The sequence below is a fragment of the Salmo trutta genome, chromosome 40 (genome assembly GCF_901001165.1).
Source record: "Salmo trutta chromosome 40, fSalTru1.1, whole genome shotgun sequence".
Taxonomy (NCBI): Eukaryota; Metazoa; Chordata; class Actinopteri; order Salmoniformes; family Salmonidae; genus Salmo; species Salmo trutta.
This window is the reverse complement of record NC_042996.1, coordinates 865144-880665: the sequence shown is the minus strand read 5'-3', so window position 1 is coordinate 880665 and position 15522 is coordinate 865144. Positions and strand designations below refer to the sequence as shown.

The 15522-nt window shown below is 41.5% G+C and overlaps 1 protein-coding gene across 2 annotated transcripts; it reads right to left on the bottom strand.

Moving 5' to 3' along the window:
• Nucleotides 1-376: 376 nt before the first annotated feature.
• On the bottom strand, nt 377-10882 carry LOC115180025 (zinc finger protein 420). Of its 2 annotated transcripts, XM_029741898.1 has the most exons (7): nt 10721-10882; nt 9760-9959; nt 9161-9262; nt 6446-6541; nt 4076-4186; nt 3810-3933; nt 377-3593 (listed from the first exon to the last, which is right to left on the bottom strand). In XM_029741898.1, exons 1-7 carry the CDS (start codon nt 10746-10748, stop codon nt 766-768), a joined length of 3489 nt encoding a protein of 1162 aa, XP_029597758.1. In that variant the 5' UTR covers nt 10749-10882; the 3' UTR covers nt 377-765. The 2 variants fall into 2 exon arrangements, with proteins under 2 accessions (XP_029597758.1, XP_029597759.1); XM_029741899.1 differs by lacking the exon at nt 6446-6541.
• Nucleotides 10883-15522: the final 4640 nt, after the last annotated feature.

Below are 15522 nucleotides of genomic sequence, written 5' to 3'. Positions count from 1 at the left end.
ATTTCTGAATAACAAATCCCCGTGAAGTTGTACATTATTAGAAAGACATATTTGCCAGCAAATTCAGTTACTGACTTGGTTTGCCATATTGGAACTCTTACTATAGGTTAGCCATACACTTTGATAATTATTACAATTAAGAAAACCCAACGGGAAGTGCGTAAATATCATGAAACTTTAAAATAAAAATGTCAATAGCCTTTATGCCGAATACCCTTCCTGCAAAGGACCTTTCCATGGATTAGCCTACCTTGCAGTAAAATCAAACGTAATTAATAATTTTGTCCCAGTTTAACAGATATTTTTGCAAGCATTGGTTGACTTCTCTATGAAGTGTATATTTTCCAAAAGTTACAAATGTGAATACACACATGGATATTTTCATGTCCTCTTTTATTATTGCCATGATCATAAAATGCAATGTTGTGGTTATTTCAAAATAACATTTTACACGTTTCATCCTTTACTGTACATACTACAAATTAGCTATTGAAATTATCCACGGAATTATGAAACAAAGCTGAAAAATAGAATATTAATTCAAACATGAGGTGTTAAACCTGTGTTTTTATTTATAGTACACTACAAGAACTCAAATGCCAGAGTCTAACAGAGTGGTAATGCTTGGTGACAAGGGTTCAAGCCCCTTCTCTGCCCTTCTTTCTGTCTGTGCCCCTAATTTGTCTCCCTCACTACTTTCCCCACTGTACTGCCTTAAAATGAATAACAATACAAAGGAACATTAGAGTTTAAAAAAAGTACTTTTTAACTCAAGGAGTGAGTGCATTGGTGTTCAGTCAGGCGCTTTCTTTGAGCGAAAGCTAACCCACATTCCGCACACACATGTGGCTTCTGTTTTCCTGTATGGGTTTGCTCGTGTCTTTGCCTATGGTAATTTAATCTGAAACGTTTGTCACAAACGCTGCATGCAAATGGCTTCTCTCCTGTGTGAAGTCGTTGGTGTGATTTCAGGAAACATAACTGTACGAAGGACTTTCCACAGTCTTGGCATTTGTATGGTCTCTCACCAGTATGGTATCTTTCATGCAATCTCCTTTCATTGGCAGTGATGAAGGTTTTTGTGCAATAGGAGCATGGCCATGGTCTTTCCCCCGTGTGAGTGAGTTCATGTCTTATCAATGACACTGCTTTCAAAAATTGCTTTCCACAGACTGCACAGGTATATCTCACCCCCTCATGAACTTGTTCAATGTGTGTATTCAGCTGAATCTTTGTCCGATAAGTCATGTCACACTGCGAACAAGAAAAGGGCTTCTCCTCTGAGTGGGTCCCCATATGCATTGACAGGTTTCCACGATCCTTGTAGCTCTTTCCACACTGCCAGCACAGGAACGGCTTTTCTCCTGTGTGCTTCCTACTGTGTATTGTTAGAGAATTTGCTTTATTGAACTTTGCTTGACAAACAGAGCACTGGTAAGGGTACTCTCCTGAGTGAACTCTCTCATGTTCAACAAGGTATCTTAACTGGGTAAAAGTTTTCTCACATTGAGAGCAGGGGTATGGTCCTGTGAATTTATGTTGATGCAGATAGTGATCTCTCAGACGCCCCAACAGGGTAAAGGTCTTCTCACACATGGTACACTGGATTTCCTTGTGCTGCATCAGCTTGTGTCTGTCAAAGGCAATGGAGTTTGGGAGGACCCTTCCACAATCAGAGCAATAGAATGGGTTGTGAATTCGCTTGTGTGTCCTTAGGGATGATGAACCTTTGAAGTCCTTCCCACAATCATCACATTTGAAGACCACCTTTCTTTTTTCACATTGGAAGACCACCTTTATTTTTTCCTCTTTGCATGAACTTTCCTGGTGTTGCTTCAAATTACAGATGTCATCGAAACACTTTCCACATTTTTTACACCAGTGAACCAGTTGGAGTTGACCGGTAGATGTCTCTGGGGTATCAGCCTTAACAGCCAGCAGTTCACTAGACTCCTCCTCTTGGTGCTGGTCTACCATCTGAGAGGACTCTTCTCGGTTCACCTTACAGATATATCTCTGGTGTTGATTCAGATTGTGCATGTACTTAAAGCGCTGCTCACAGTTGCCACATTGATAAGGACGCTCATCTGAATGGGATCTCATATGAATAGCCATAACTGAAGCACGGTTAAAAATCTTCCCACACACAGTGCATGGTTTGGGTTCTTTGAGAGTCGGCACTGAGGTAGTAGCCGTGATAAGGGGCTCAGTGTCGTTTTCCTTGGTAGTGAGATGGCTGATGCAACTCTCTGTTTTAACTTCCACTTCTTGCTGGTCCACACTCTGACCGAAGTCTTCTAGGATGCCCTCGTGGCCAAGGATTTCCTGATGTTTCTTCAAGGTATCTTTGTACTTAAAACTTCTCTCACAAATAGCACAATTAAAGGGACGTGCCTTTGAGTGAGATTTCAAGTGCCTTTCCATCTGTGAGGTACAAGTCAAAATCTTACCACAGACATAACAGGTTTTGGAATCTATCTGGGTTCGATTCTCTGCAGTGGCAAGAAAAACCTTCTCTGGTTCCGGGCCACTCTTTTGTTGTGCCATGTTCTGACCAACATCCTGACACAAATCTCCCTGGGTCATTTTCTGACACAATTCTCTCTGGTGTTTTTTCAAATCGTACGAATACTTGAATCTCTTATCACAATTGACACACCCAAATGGACGCTCTTTTGAGTGGGAGCTCATGTGCCTCACCAAGCTTGAAGTACGAGCAAAATACCTCCCACACACAGAGCATGTGTTAGAGGCTGTGATAGTGTCTAGAGTTCCTAGATGAGATGGCCCTGGTGGAGAGGGAGTCTTGAGGAGTGATGTGATCTGAGGTTTGCTAGTTGAGGGTTGTGGCATCTCTTCCTCATTTTTATCTTCATCCAACATGTTTAGCTCCTTTTCACAAACTCGCTTCTGGTGTCTCTTCAGATTATGACCATCCCTGAAGCTTTTTTCACACACGAGGCACTTAAACTTGAGATCTCCAGTGTGGGTTAGCTGATGTCTTTTCATGGCTGTGACTCGAGTGAAAGTCTTCCCACACACTTCACATGTCTTACTGAATGGGCCTCTTCTGCATGACTTCTTTGGGGAGGGCCGACCCTTGGAGGATGATGGCTGTTTGATTGCACGCCTGGAAGAATCAGTCTTTCGTGGTTTTCGTCCTTTGGGGGAGACGCGCACCTTGGATGATGGCTGTTTGATTGCACGCACGGAGGAATCGATCTTTCGAGGTTTCCGTCGTTTTGAAAAAATATTCATAATCTGCAGCCTTTTGCTTCGTTTTAATTGTTGAAAATGTGATGGTCTGAGTAAATTCAAGCCAGTGACAGCTTGATTGTCAATTTCCCCAACGGCAGACTCCATGTCCATACTGTAATCTGGCTCAGTAATTATGTATCTTCTAACTTCATCTGCTGGGACTAGTACATCGATTTCCTTTGTCCGATGCTCCAACAACTCTCTTGCTTCCATTCCCTCCAAATTCATGCTTTCTGATTGTGTATCTGAGTCTACATGTGGGGCAGTCACCACTTGCACATATGGAGGAAGAGACAGAGAGGAGAGGATGCAGTCACCAAAGGATGATGGAGTTCCTTTTTATGCAAAAGAGGGAGACAATGAAAAAAATGAAGGTTAAATTGAACAGCATATGATAATTATATCAATGCCTCAAATATAAACTATTACCAGACAAACATAACCAATAATATATTTCCTATACATAACTACTCTACCTGACACTCATCATTTGCCATTTTTGCAGAACCAATCCAAGCCATGGATCCTCTATAACACTGTATGATACTTACGGATGGAGTCCAAATGTCCAAGTTTTCTGTGGTACTGGAGCAGGGTCCTCAATTGTATGGGGTCAGGTACAAATTGTAAACATTTCTCCAGGGCAGAGGGAACAGCATTTAACAAGGAGGCAGTCTTGAGAGAGAGGAACATGGTTTAAAAGCATTAACAACAACATACTCATGTCCAACACACAGTTTCTTAAACATGAACATATTGATTCTTGACTTCTAATTTCCCAAGCTAATTTGATACAGGTGTTATTCATTCTTATTACCTGTTCAAGGTCTGGTATGGGAAGTAACTTCTCAAATCTGGAAAGGAATTCTAACATCAGCATCTGTATTGCAGTGTCATACTTGGGCCCAAATTCCACAGGGAACACGTCCTAGGAGAGAATAAATTAATGTAATAATTAATGTCCATAATTAGGCTAAAATGTGTACTGATATTACCTTTGGTCTTAGAGCATCATACAGTCACTTCAACATCCTAAAGCAGAACGTTTTAGCCTTTTGTTTGATCTATAAAGAAATCATCACTAAACCACAAACACCTGGAGGTGGAGAGACAGTATGTATGAATGAGAAGGACTCGAACATATAAATATTGTAATTTAATTTATTGGAGACGCAATCTTGTACATGGATGTAACATTTAGAATATAAAAACTCAGCCCCTCAAGAGTTCTAACTAGCCTGGGTGCCAGTCTGTTTCTGCTTTCTTGCCAACTCCTTATGGAATTGTGAGGCCAAACATTGACAATGGAGTAGGCACAAGCAGATCTGCTACCAGGCTAGTTTCTAACTGTAGCGAAGACTAAATGGAGCGAAGTCTACAGTTGAAGTCAGAAGTTTACATACACCTTAGCCAAATACATTTAAACTCAGTTTTTCACAATTCCTGACATTTAATCCAAGTAAAAATTCCCTGTCTTAGGTCAGTTAGGATCACCACTTTATTCTAAGATTGTGAAATGTCAGAATAATAGTAGAGAGAAGGATTTATTTCAGCTTTTATTTCTTTCATCACATTCCCAGTGGGTCAGAAGTTTACATATACTAATTGAGTGTTTGGTAGCATTGCCGATAAATTGTTTAACTTGGGTCAAACATTTTGGGTAGCCTTCTGCAATAAGTTTAGTGAATTTTGGCCCATTCTTCCTGACAGAGCTGGTGTAACTGAGTCAGGTTTGTAGGCCTCCTTGCTCGCACACACTTTTTCAGTTCTGCCCACACATTTTCTATAGGATTGAGGTAAGGGCTTTGTGATGGCCACTCCAATACCTTTACTTTGTTGTCCTTAAGCCACAACTTTGGAAGTATGCTTGGGGTCATGGTCCATTTGAAGACCCATTTGCCACCAAGCTTTAACTTCCTGACTGATGTTTTGAGATGTTGCTTCAATATATCCACATAGTTTTCCTACCTCATGATGCCATCTATTTTCTGAAGTGCACCAGTCCCTCCTGCAGCAAAACACCCCCACAACATGATGCTGCCACCCCCGTGCTTCACGGTTGGGATGGTATTCTTTGGCTTGCAAGCCTCCCCCATTTTCCTTCAAACGTAACAATGGTCATTATGGCCAAACAGTTCTATTTTTGTTTCATCAGACCACATTTTTACATTTTAGTATCCAGAGCGACTAACAGTAGTGAATGCACACATTTCTTTTTTTTTTGTACTGGTCCCCCGTGGGAATCGAACCCACAACCCTGGCGTTGCACACACCATGCTGGCGTTGCAAACACCATGCTCTACCAACTGAGTCACAGGGAAGACCAGAGAACCTTTCTCCAAAAAGTACCATCTTTGTCCCCATGTGCAGTTGCAAACCGTAGTCTGGCTTTTTTTAATGGCGGTTTTGGAGCAGTGGCTTCTTCCTTGCTGAGCAGCCTTTCAGGTTATGTCGATATAGGACTCGTTTTACTGTGGATATAGATACTTTTGTACCTGTTTCCTCCAGCATCTTCACAAGGTCCTTTGCTGTTGTTCTGGGATTGATTTGCACTTTTTGCACGAAAGTACGTTCATCTCTAGGAGACAGAACGCGTCTCCTTCCTGAGCGGTATGACGGCTGCGTGGTCCCATGGTGTTTATACTTGCGTACTATTGTTTGTACAGATGAATGTGGTACCTTCAGGCGTTTGGAAATTGCTCCCAAAGATGAACCTGATTGCTCCCAAGGATGAAGCAAGGATGAACCTGAGGTCTTGGCTGATTTCTCCTGATTTTCCCATGATGTCAAGCAAAGAGGCACTGAGTTTGAAGGTAGGCCTTGAATGACATCCAAAGGTACCCCTCCAATTGACTCAAATGATGTCAATTAGCCTATCAGAAGCTTCTAAAGCCATGACATCATTTTCTGGAATTTCCAATGCTGTTTAAAGGCACAGTCAACTTAGTGTATGTAAACTTCTGACCCACTGGAATTGTGATACAGTGAATTATAAGTGAAATAATCTGTTTGTAAACAATTGTTGTAAATATTAGTTGTGTCATGTACAAAGTAGATGTCCTAACCGACTTGCCAAAACTATAGTTTGTTAACTAGAAATTTGTGGAGTGGTTGAAAAACGGGTTTTAATGACTCTAACCTAAGTGTATGTAAACTTCCGACTTCAACTGTAAATGGAGAAACGAACCTGGTAGAAGTTCTCCCTTTCACTTGGGTCTTTCAGCAGAGATTCAACCAGCTCCACAAAGTTTGATTCAGATAATTGCACCTCTGCATCATTTGACTGCAACAAAACATGCACAACTATTACATCATTGAAGCTTACAACTCAATCACACAATACTGTCTGGTTGGTTTGGTATCGCCTGGTGACACGGGTGGGTGGAGTTTGCACATTATAGATCCTTTTTCATTGGTCCTAAAGATGACTGTACAGCCAGCTGGGGGCACATCAGGTTAAATCTACTTTTTGACAGCATCTGTTTTGATTGAAATAAAACATTCCATACATATTTACCCACGGAAGAAGTGGTCAGAAAGTTACTTTTTGTACCGGAATGCCAAAACATTCAGGAGGTAAAGGTGCTTAAAGTTGACCCATTTTGCATACCCCACCATACCATGAGACATCCATGTCTTCGTCACTGGAAAATATAAAACGGTTGAGTTTGATATAACCTAAAAGGTTACAAGAAAGGTTGTCATTTTTTAAAATAATTTCTTAAAAAAAAAAATTATATATATTGCTTTTCACAATATTACACTTATTACATCTCAAACTACTACCTACTGCTATGCCTTTGTTCTGTATTTTAATGGACGTGTTCATACTACCGCTACATCATATTTATTAGACTAAATTCATTTAAAAAGTCGATGAGAAAGTGTAAGAATAGCTCATGCAAAGCCCATATGTAGTAGGACAAGTGTGCATGTTTATATGTAATGTAAATGGCAATTGTCATTATTACATCTTCATACAATTTTCATAAAAATTTTTTGAAGGCCCTCATAATGATGACGACGATGAATTCTGACATTATAGCACCACCCTGTGTCCGTATTAAGCTATTACTATTATTGTCGATTGACAGTGGTGGCACAGGGTGGTACAATTCTCGTAAGTGCACTGTAAATAGGAGCATCAACGCGGTGCAGCGGGTCAGGGCTGGGTGACATTGTGTAAGGCAGAGAGCCAGAGACAGGCAGCTGGTCACTGAGGCAGAGAGGATAAATGGAGGCTGGGGTTGAGAGAGGGTGATGACCTTTAGAGGAACAGGGAAGGCTGGGGTGAGATGTTGAAAACCCTAGACCCACATGATGGATGGAGGGTCCTCACCCTTTTGCCCTCAGAACAGCCTCAATTGACTCCAATGCTTTCCGCAGTTGTGTAAAGTTGGCTGGATGTCCTTTGGGTGGTGGACCATTCTTGATACACACAAGAAACTGTTGAGCATGAAAAACCCAGCAGTGTTGCAGTTCTCGACACAAACCGGTGCGCCTGGCACCTACAACAATACCCTGTTCAAAGGCACTTAAATCTTTTGTCTTGGTCATTCACGTAGAGTTGCACACATACACAATCCATGTCTCAATTGCAAGTTAGCTGGTACACATATACATATATACACATATACACATATACATACACACACATATATATACACATACACACACAAATTATGACATTTATTAACCTTTAACGTCAGTGATCTAAAAACAAATAATCTCAGATTTGTTTAATATTCCCATATGTTATAGTTTAAACCTTTTATTTAACCTGGCAAGCCAGTTAAGAACAAATTCTTATTTACAATGACAGCTTAGGAACAGTGGGTTAACTGCCTTGTTCAGGGGCAGAACGACAGATTTTTACCTTATCAGCTCGGGGATTCAATCTAGCAACAGTTCGGTTACTGGCCCAACGCTCTAACCACTAGGCTACCTGCCGTCACTACATCATCCGAGGTTTTTGTGTTGAGCCCACCATCGGTTGAGACACAACATGCTCTTGAATACAGGGTGGGTGTCATTTCAATCATAGAAATAGAATGTATAGAATGTGCCAATCCCCCCAGACCACTGCAAGTTAGCTGGTACACCATTATTTTAATTGAATGGAAATGTTTACTTTTAATTGTCTACCACAAAGATGCCCGCAAGTTCACCCACCGTCAAATGTCAACTTAAAATGGTCATGTCTATTATCCATATTTCTATGATTTCAATAGGTTTCCTATGAAGGATTGATAGTATCATTTAAAACAACAGATATGACATTCTAGTCAACATTCTCTAATGTGTGGACCTACATCAATTTTTGTGGTACCATTTGAAAGTAGACATTTCAATTTGATTCCCATTTTAGTACATTTATCAGCCACATGACACCCTGTATTTAAGAGTACGTTGTGTCTCAACCGATTGCAGGTTCAACACAAAAACTTCAGTTGATGTAAAATAGGGTCTGAGCTACAACATATGCAAATATGAAAAGAATCTGAGTTTAAGTGTTTTTAGATCATTTACATTTAAGGTTAAAAAATTACAATGATTATAAAAAAAAATGTTTTTAAAGAAACTATAAAATAGTTTGAAAACACTGTCTGCTCGTTTTTCAATGATATCAATCTCAACTGGTTATCTTTTTTAGTGATGAAGACATGATGTCATGGTATGGTCAGGTATACCTTTATCTTTTGAATGTTTTGGCATTCACGTCACTTTCTGAGCACTTCTACAATGGACAAATATGCATGGAAGGTTTCGTTCAATTTAAAAGGATTGTTGTCAAAAAGTGATTGAATTCAAATGGATTTACCCATCAGTGAACATCAGTGAGTGTGCCCACTGACATAGGCATGTGTTCTTCACCTCCAATCCCTCTTTGAAAGATACTCACCTCTGCTTCCCCAGTGGATGTGAGGGATCGGATCCTGTCCAAGTGTTTTTGAATATTCGTGAGGTCTAATGTCTGCTCAGTGCGACACAACTCCAGAACCAGCTGAAATGACAAATGGCCAGTCAGTAGTCGGTCAAATGTCAACCCCAAACTTCCTAGGCACTACTCTGTTCTCATTGGGACACATTTTGAGAAAATGAAAGATAGCCTAGATAAGGCCCAATGTCAGTATTCAATTGAGTTAATCAACGTCAGGGTCTTCATCTCAGTCAATTACATTACCAGACCGTTGTAAGGCCAGAGTCAACTGTCTACACTATCTGGTCAGAGCTAAAGGCTCGGGTAGCCCCAGGGTGCATTGTGGTGTTTACTATGATAACTATAAATATCTGCATCTAAAGGTGGATGAAACATGTTCAAGGTCTGTGTAGGAGTTCAAGGTCTGTGTAGGAGTTCAAGGTCTGTGTAGGATATGTAGGAGTTCTAGGTCTATGTAGGATATGTAGAAGTTCTAGGTCTATGTTTGGGCTTAAAGGCTAGGACAACCATTATCATCTTGTTGCATGTTTATTTTCCCCATTATGAACCCAATCTCTTACCCTTGCTCTAAGCCCCAGGAGGAGTTGGGCCCTCTGACTGCAACTCCATAGCTCTGGCACAATCTCTGTAACCATGGTGACAAACTCCTCCAGCATCCCATAATCTTGAACGTCTCCTCGTTGAACCACTTGCCACATGGCTGCAGAGACAAGCCGCAGTGGTGGAATGAAGAGACGCAGAGAGGGAAGAAGAAGAGGACCTAAAAATAGGAAAATAAATTGTTAGCCGACACACGGTTACCCTGACTAGGCGCGTGCATTCATAGGACCTAGGTTGCTAGCTCTAGCTAAAAAGTTAATACACTTTAGGCTAACGTTACTAAAAATATATGTTATGTTAATGGTATATTTAAAGCAGCCACCAGCAGTAGAAACAATGACAAAGCGGAGTCCCGACTCTCCACCCATGTTAAGGTAAAAAGTTAAGGGAAGGGGCTGGAGAAATGTAACCACTCAAATAGAAATACCTATCCATGATATCAAAATGATAGTTTTAGTCATGTTTTGAGGCTATGTAGTGTTTGTTTACAATTACATTGTTGACAAACATTGTAATAAAACAAGCTTATATTTTGGGTTATGATGGGGTACGACCAATGGTTTATATACATCATTGGGTACGACAGTAGAACTTAGCTCATGAGGCATACAAGTTGTATTTTTCAAGAAACAATGGGTACATATCATTAATAAGTACAACAATGGATGAAGCAACTGCTGATTTTACGATATAGAGTTGAATAAAGTCATGAACGATTTCGAAACGGTCTAGACATATCGATATTGCAGATCCGTGGACTTGCCAGTGCCACCATTTCAGCTAGCCTAGACAACATTTCAGGCAGGGCGGGATCATAGGGCAAGATACGGCATACGCCATGTTGAACATCGAACGCACACCAAACCTAGCTAACGTTAGCTACGTTATCAAATGTGTTAACAATTTCTATCGTTAACTTACAATTTTCGCATGGATCCTGACTTTGCATCTCGGCCTCATACAATAGTCAACAGGAAGCTAACGTATACTTGAAAAGTTAGCTAGCTAGATATGATTTAGATGCCCCACTTCCCGGTCTAAAAGTTGCCGTTCTCTCCACATTCCATTCAGGCCGTGAGGAACGGAAGTTGTTTCCATCAGTTTCCGGGTTTTCTTGTTTTTCACAATATTACACTTATTACATCGCAAACTACTACCTACTGCTATGCCTTTGTTCTGTATTTTAATGGGCGTGTTCATACTACCGCTACATCATATTTATTAGACTAAATTCATTTAAAAAGTTGATGAAAAAGTGTAAGAATAGCTCATGCAAAGCCCATATGTAGTAGGACAAGTGTGCATGTTTATATGTAATGTAAATGGCAATTGTCATTATTACATCTTCATACAATTTTCATACTATTTTTTTGAAGGCCCTCATAATGATGACGACGATGAATTCTGACATTATAGCACCACCCTGTGTCCGTATTAAGCTATTACTATTATTGTCGATTGACAGTGGTGGCACAGGGTGGTACAATTCTCGTAAGTGCACTGTAAATAGGAGCATCAACGCGGTGCAGCGGGTCAGGGCTGGGTGACATTGTGTAAGGCAGAGAGCCAGAGACAGGCAGCTGGCCACTGAGGCAGAGAGGATAAATGGAGGCTGGGGTTGAGAGAGGGTGATGACCTTTAGAGGAACAGGGAAGGCTGGGGTGAGATGTTGAAAACCCTAGACCCACATGATGGATGGAGGGTCCTCACCCTTTTGCCCTCAGAACAGCCTCAATTGACTCCAATGCTTTCCGCAGTTGTGTAAAGTTGGCTGGATGTCCTTTGGGTGGTGGACCATTCTTGATACACACAGGAAACTGTTGAGCATGAAAAACCCAGCAGTGTTGCAGTTCTCGACACAAACCGGTGCGCCTGGCACCTACAACAATACCCTGTTCAAAGGCACTTAAATCTTTTGTCTTGGTCATTCACGTAGAGTTGCACACATACACAATCCATGTCTCAATTGTATCAAGGCTTAAAAATCCTTCTTTAACCTGTCTCCACGTTTTATTTAATTTAATTTTATTTAACCTTTATTTAACTGGGCAGGTCAGTTAAGAACAAATTATTTCATGTATTTATTTATTTTTACCTTTATTTAACTAGGCAAGTCAGTTAAGAACAAATTCTTATTAACAATGACGGCCTACCAAAAGACAAAAGGCCTCCTGCGGGGACGGGGGCATGGGATTAAAAATAAATAAATAAATAATATAAGAAAATACACAACAAAACACACAACACGATAGAACTACATAAAGAGAGACCTAAGACAACCACATAACATGGCAGCAACACATGACAACGACATGGTAGCAACACAACATGGCAGCAGCACAACATGGTAGCAGCACAAAACATTGCACAAACATTATTGGGGACAGACAACAGCATAAAGGGCAAGAAAGTAGAGACAACAATACATCACGCGAAGCATCCACAACTGTCAGTAAGAGTGTCCATGATTGAGTCTTTGCTTGAAGAGATGGAGATAAAACTGTCCAGTCTGAGTGTTTTTTGCAGCTCGTTCCAGTCTCTAGCTGCAGCAAACTGAAAAGAGGAGCGACCCATGGATGCTTTGGGGACCTTAAACAGAATGTGACTGGCAGAACGGGTGTTGTATGTGGAGGATGAGGGCTGCAGTAGGCATCTCAGATGGGGGAGTGCGGCCTAAGAGGGTTTTATCAATAAGCATCAACCAGTGGGTCTTGCGACAGGTATACAAAGATGACCAGTTTACAGAGGAGTATAGAGTGCAGTATTGTGTCCTATAAAGAGCATTGGTGGCAAATCTGATGGCCGAATGGTAAAGAACATCTAACCGCTCGAGAGCACCCTTACCTGCCGATCTATAAATTACGTCTCCGTAATCTAGCATGGGTAGGATGGTCATCTGAATCAGGGTTAGTTTGGCAGCTGGGGTAAACGAGGAGCGATTACGATAGAGGAAACCAAGTCTAGATTTAACCTTAGGCAGCAGCGTTGATATGTGCTGAGAGAAGGACAGTGTAACCGTCTAGCCATACTCCCAAGTACTTCTATCCGGTGACTACCTCAAGCTCTAAACCCTCAGAGGTAGTAATCACACCGGTGGGGAGAGGAGGATTCTTCTTACCAAACCACATTACCTTTGTTTTGGAGGTGTTCAGAACAAGGTTAAGGGTAGAGAAAGCTTTTTGGATGCTAAGAAAGCTTTGTTGTAGAGCATTTAACACAAAACCCAGGGAGGGGCCAGCTGAGTATAAGACTGTATCATCTGCATATAAATGGATGAGAGAGCTTCCTACTGCCTGAGCTATGTTGTTGATGTAAATTGAGAAGAGCGTGGAGCCTAGGATTGAGCCTTGGGGTACTCCCTTGGTGACAGGCAGTGGCTGAGACAACAGATGTTTTGACTTTATACACTGCACTCTTTGAGAGAGGTAGTTAGCAAACCAGGCCAAAGACACCAATACTCCTTAGCCAGCCCACAAGAATGGAATGGTCTACCGTATCAAAAGCTTTGGCTAAGTCAATAAAAATAGCAGCACAACATTGCTTAGAATAAAGGGCAATGGTGGCATCATTTAGGACCTTTAAAGTTGCAGTGACACATCCATAACCTGAGCGGAAACCAGATTGCATACCAGTCAGTTGATTATTGACAAGTTTTTCCAACACTTTTGATAAACAGGGCAAAATAGAAATTGGCCTATAACAGTTAGGATCAGCTTGATCTCCCCTTTAAATAAAGATTGCACTGTGGCTGCCTTTCAAGCAATGGGAACCTCCCCAGAGAGGAGATAGGCTTGGCAATGATAGGGGCAGCAACCTTAAAGAAGAAAGGGTCTAAACCATCTGACCCAGATGGTTTATTGGGGTCAAGTTTAAGGAGCTCCTTTGGCACCTCAGACTCAGTGACCGCCTGGAGGGAGAAACTTTGTAGCAGGGCAGGGGAAAAAGAGAGGGAGATGGGAGATGTTGGATGGGCAAGGAGGCATGGCTGAGTCAAATAGGAATCCTGACTTAATGAAGTGGTGATTAAAAAGCTCAGCCATGTGCTTCTTGTCAGTAACAACCACATCATCAACATTAAGGGACATGGGCAGCTGTGAGGAGGAGGGTTTATTCTCCAGGTCTTTAACCGTCTTCCAGAACTTCTTAGCATTAGACCCACAGAGAGAGAACTGCTTCTTAAAGTAACTAACTTTGGCCTTCCGGATAGCCTGAGTGCACTTATTTCTCATTTGCCTGAACGAGAGCCAGTCAGCCTGAGTATACATGTGCTGAGCCTTTCGTCAAATGGAATTCTTGAGGTGGAGTAACTCTGCCAGATCACGGCCAGATTAATTCTCATTTTCTTTATGTGGGTGTGTTTGTTAGCAATACTGCAAAAATGATTTAAAAAAAGAAGGTCCAAGCATCTTCAACAGAGGGGATCAAGCTGATTCTATTCCAATTTACAGAGGCCAGGTCATGAAGGAAGGCTTGCTCATTAAAGTTTTTTAGCAAGCGTCTATGACAAATCAGGACAGGTCGTTTCACTGAGCAGCCATTACGTACACAGGCTGTAAAACAGTGATCACTAAGGTCATTACAGAAAACACCAGACTCATACCTCTCAGGATTATTTGTAAGGATAACATCAAGGAGAGTAGTCTTTTCTGGGTGTTTGGAATTATACCTTGTGGGATTGGTAATAATCTGAGAAAGATTTAGGGAGTCCTGTTGCTTTAGGACTTGGTGGTTTAAGCATGTCCCAGTTTAGGTCACCTAGCAGGACAAATTCAAACTTAGTGTAAGAGGCCAGGAGAGAACTTAGGGCATTTAGTGTACAGGCTGGTGCTGATGGTGGACGTTAACACCCAGCAACAGTCAACAAAGAGCTATTGTAAAGTTGAATGCTTAAAATCAGCAAATCAAATTGAGGACAAACTTGGTGGAGACAACTGAGTACTGAAGGTGTTCCATGGTAAAGATTGCCACTCCACCACCTTCGGAAGATCTGTCTTGCCGACAAAGGTTATAACCAGAAAGGTTAACATCAGTGTTCAAAACACTCTTTCTTAACCACGTCTCAGTAATGACCAACACATCTGGATTTTAGGTAATAAGCTTCTAGTGTTAACGTGCAGAAAACCCAGGCTTTTACGAGAGCAGAAATCAGTGAAGCAGATATCAGAGCACAAGTCAGAATTAGGGTTAGCAACAGTAGATGTGCCAGAGTGTACATGCACATTTCCAGATATCATCAGCAGTAATACAACCGGGACGACAGAGGACAGGGAGAGCTCTGCAGTGTTGATTTTTTTATGACATTTGAATGTGCATCAGATGGCAACAAGATCATATTGTACAGCAATTTCATCAGGTAACATGAATGCAAAGCTGGCGAAAAGTGGATAGAATAGGATGAGAGTCTGTGTAACCAATAAAGAGTCAGAGTCCTGAGTGTGGGAACAAACATAGTCTGTCCCACAGTTGAGTAAACAAGCAAGTTCATAGTCAACAAAGCACACAGGAGTCATCAGGCAAATGGGCATAAAGCACAAGAAAAATATATAACGACTTGGGGCTAGCCATTGTAAGTTCAGAGTCACATGCCCCAATAGTGCCTGTGTGCTGGAGGAGAGCGAAAGCTCGGTAGAGAGGGGACAGTGTGGGGGGGGGGGGGGGGGGGGTACCTGTACCAAACAGGGGGCGACAAGCCATAGCAGATAGTGAACAGATCGCCAGGTGGA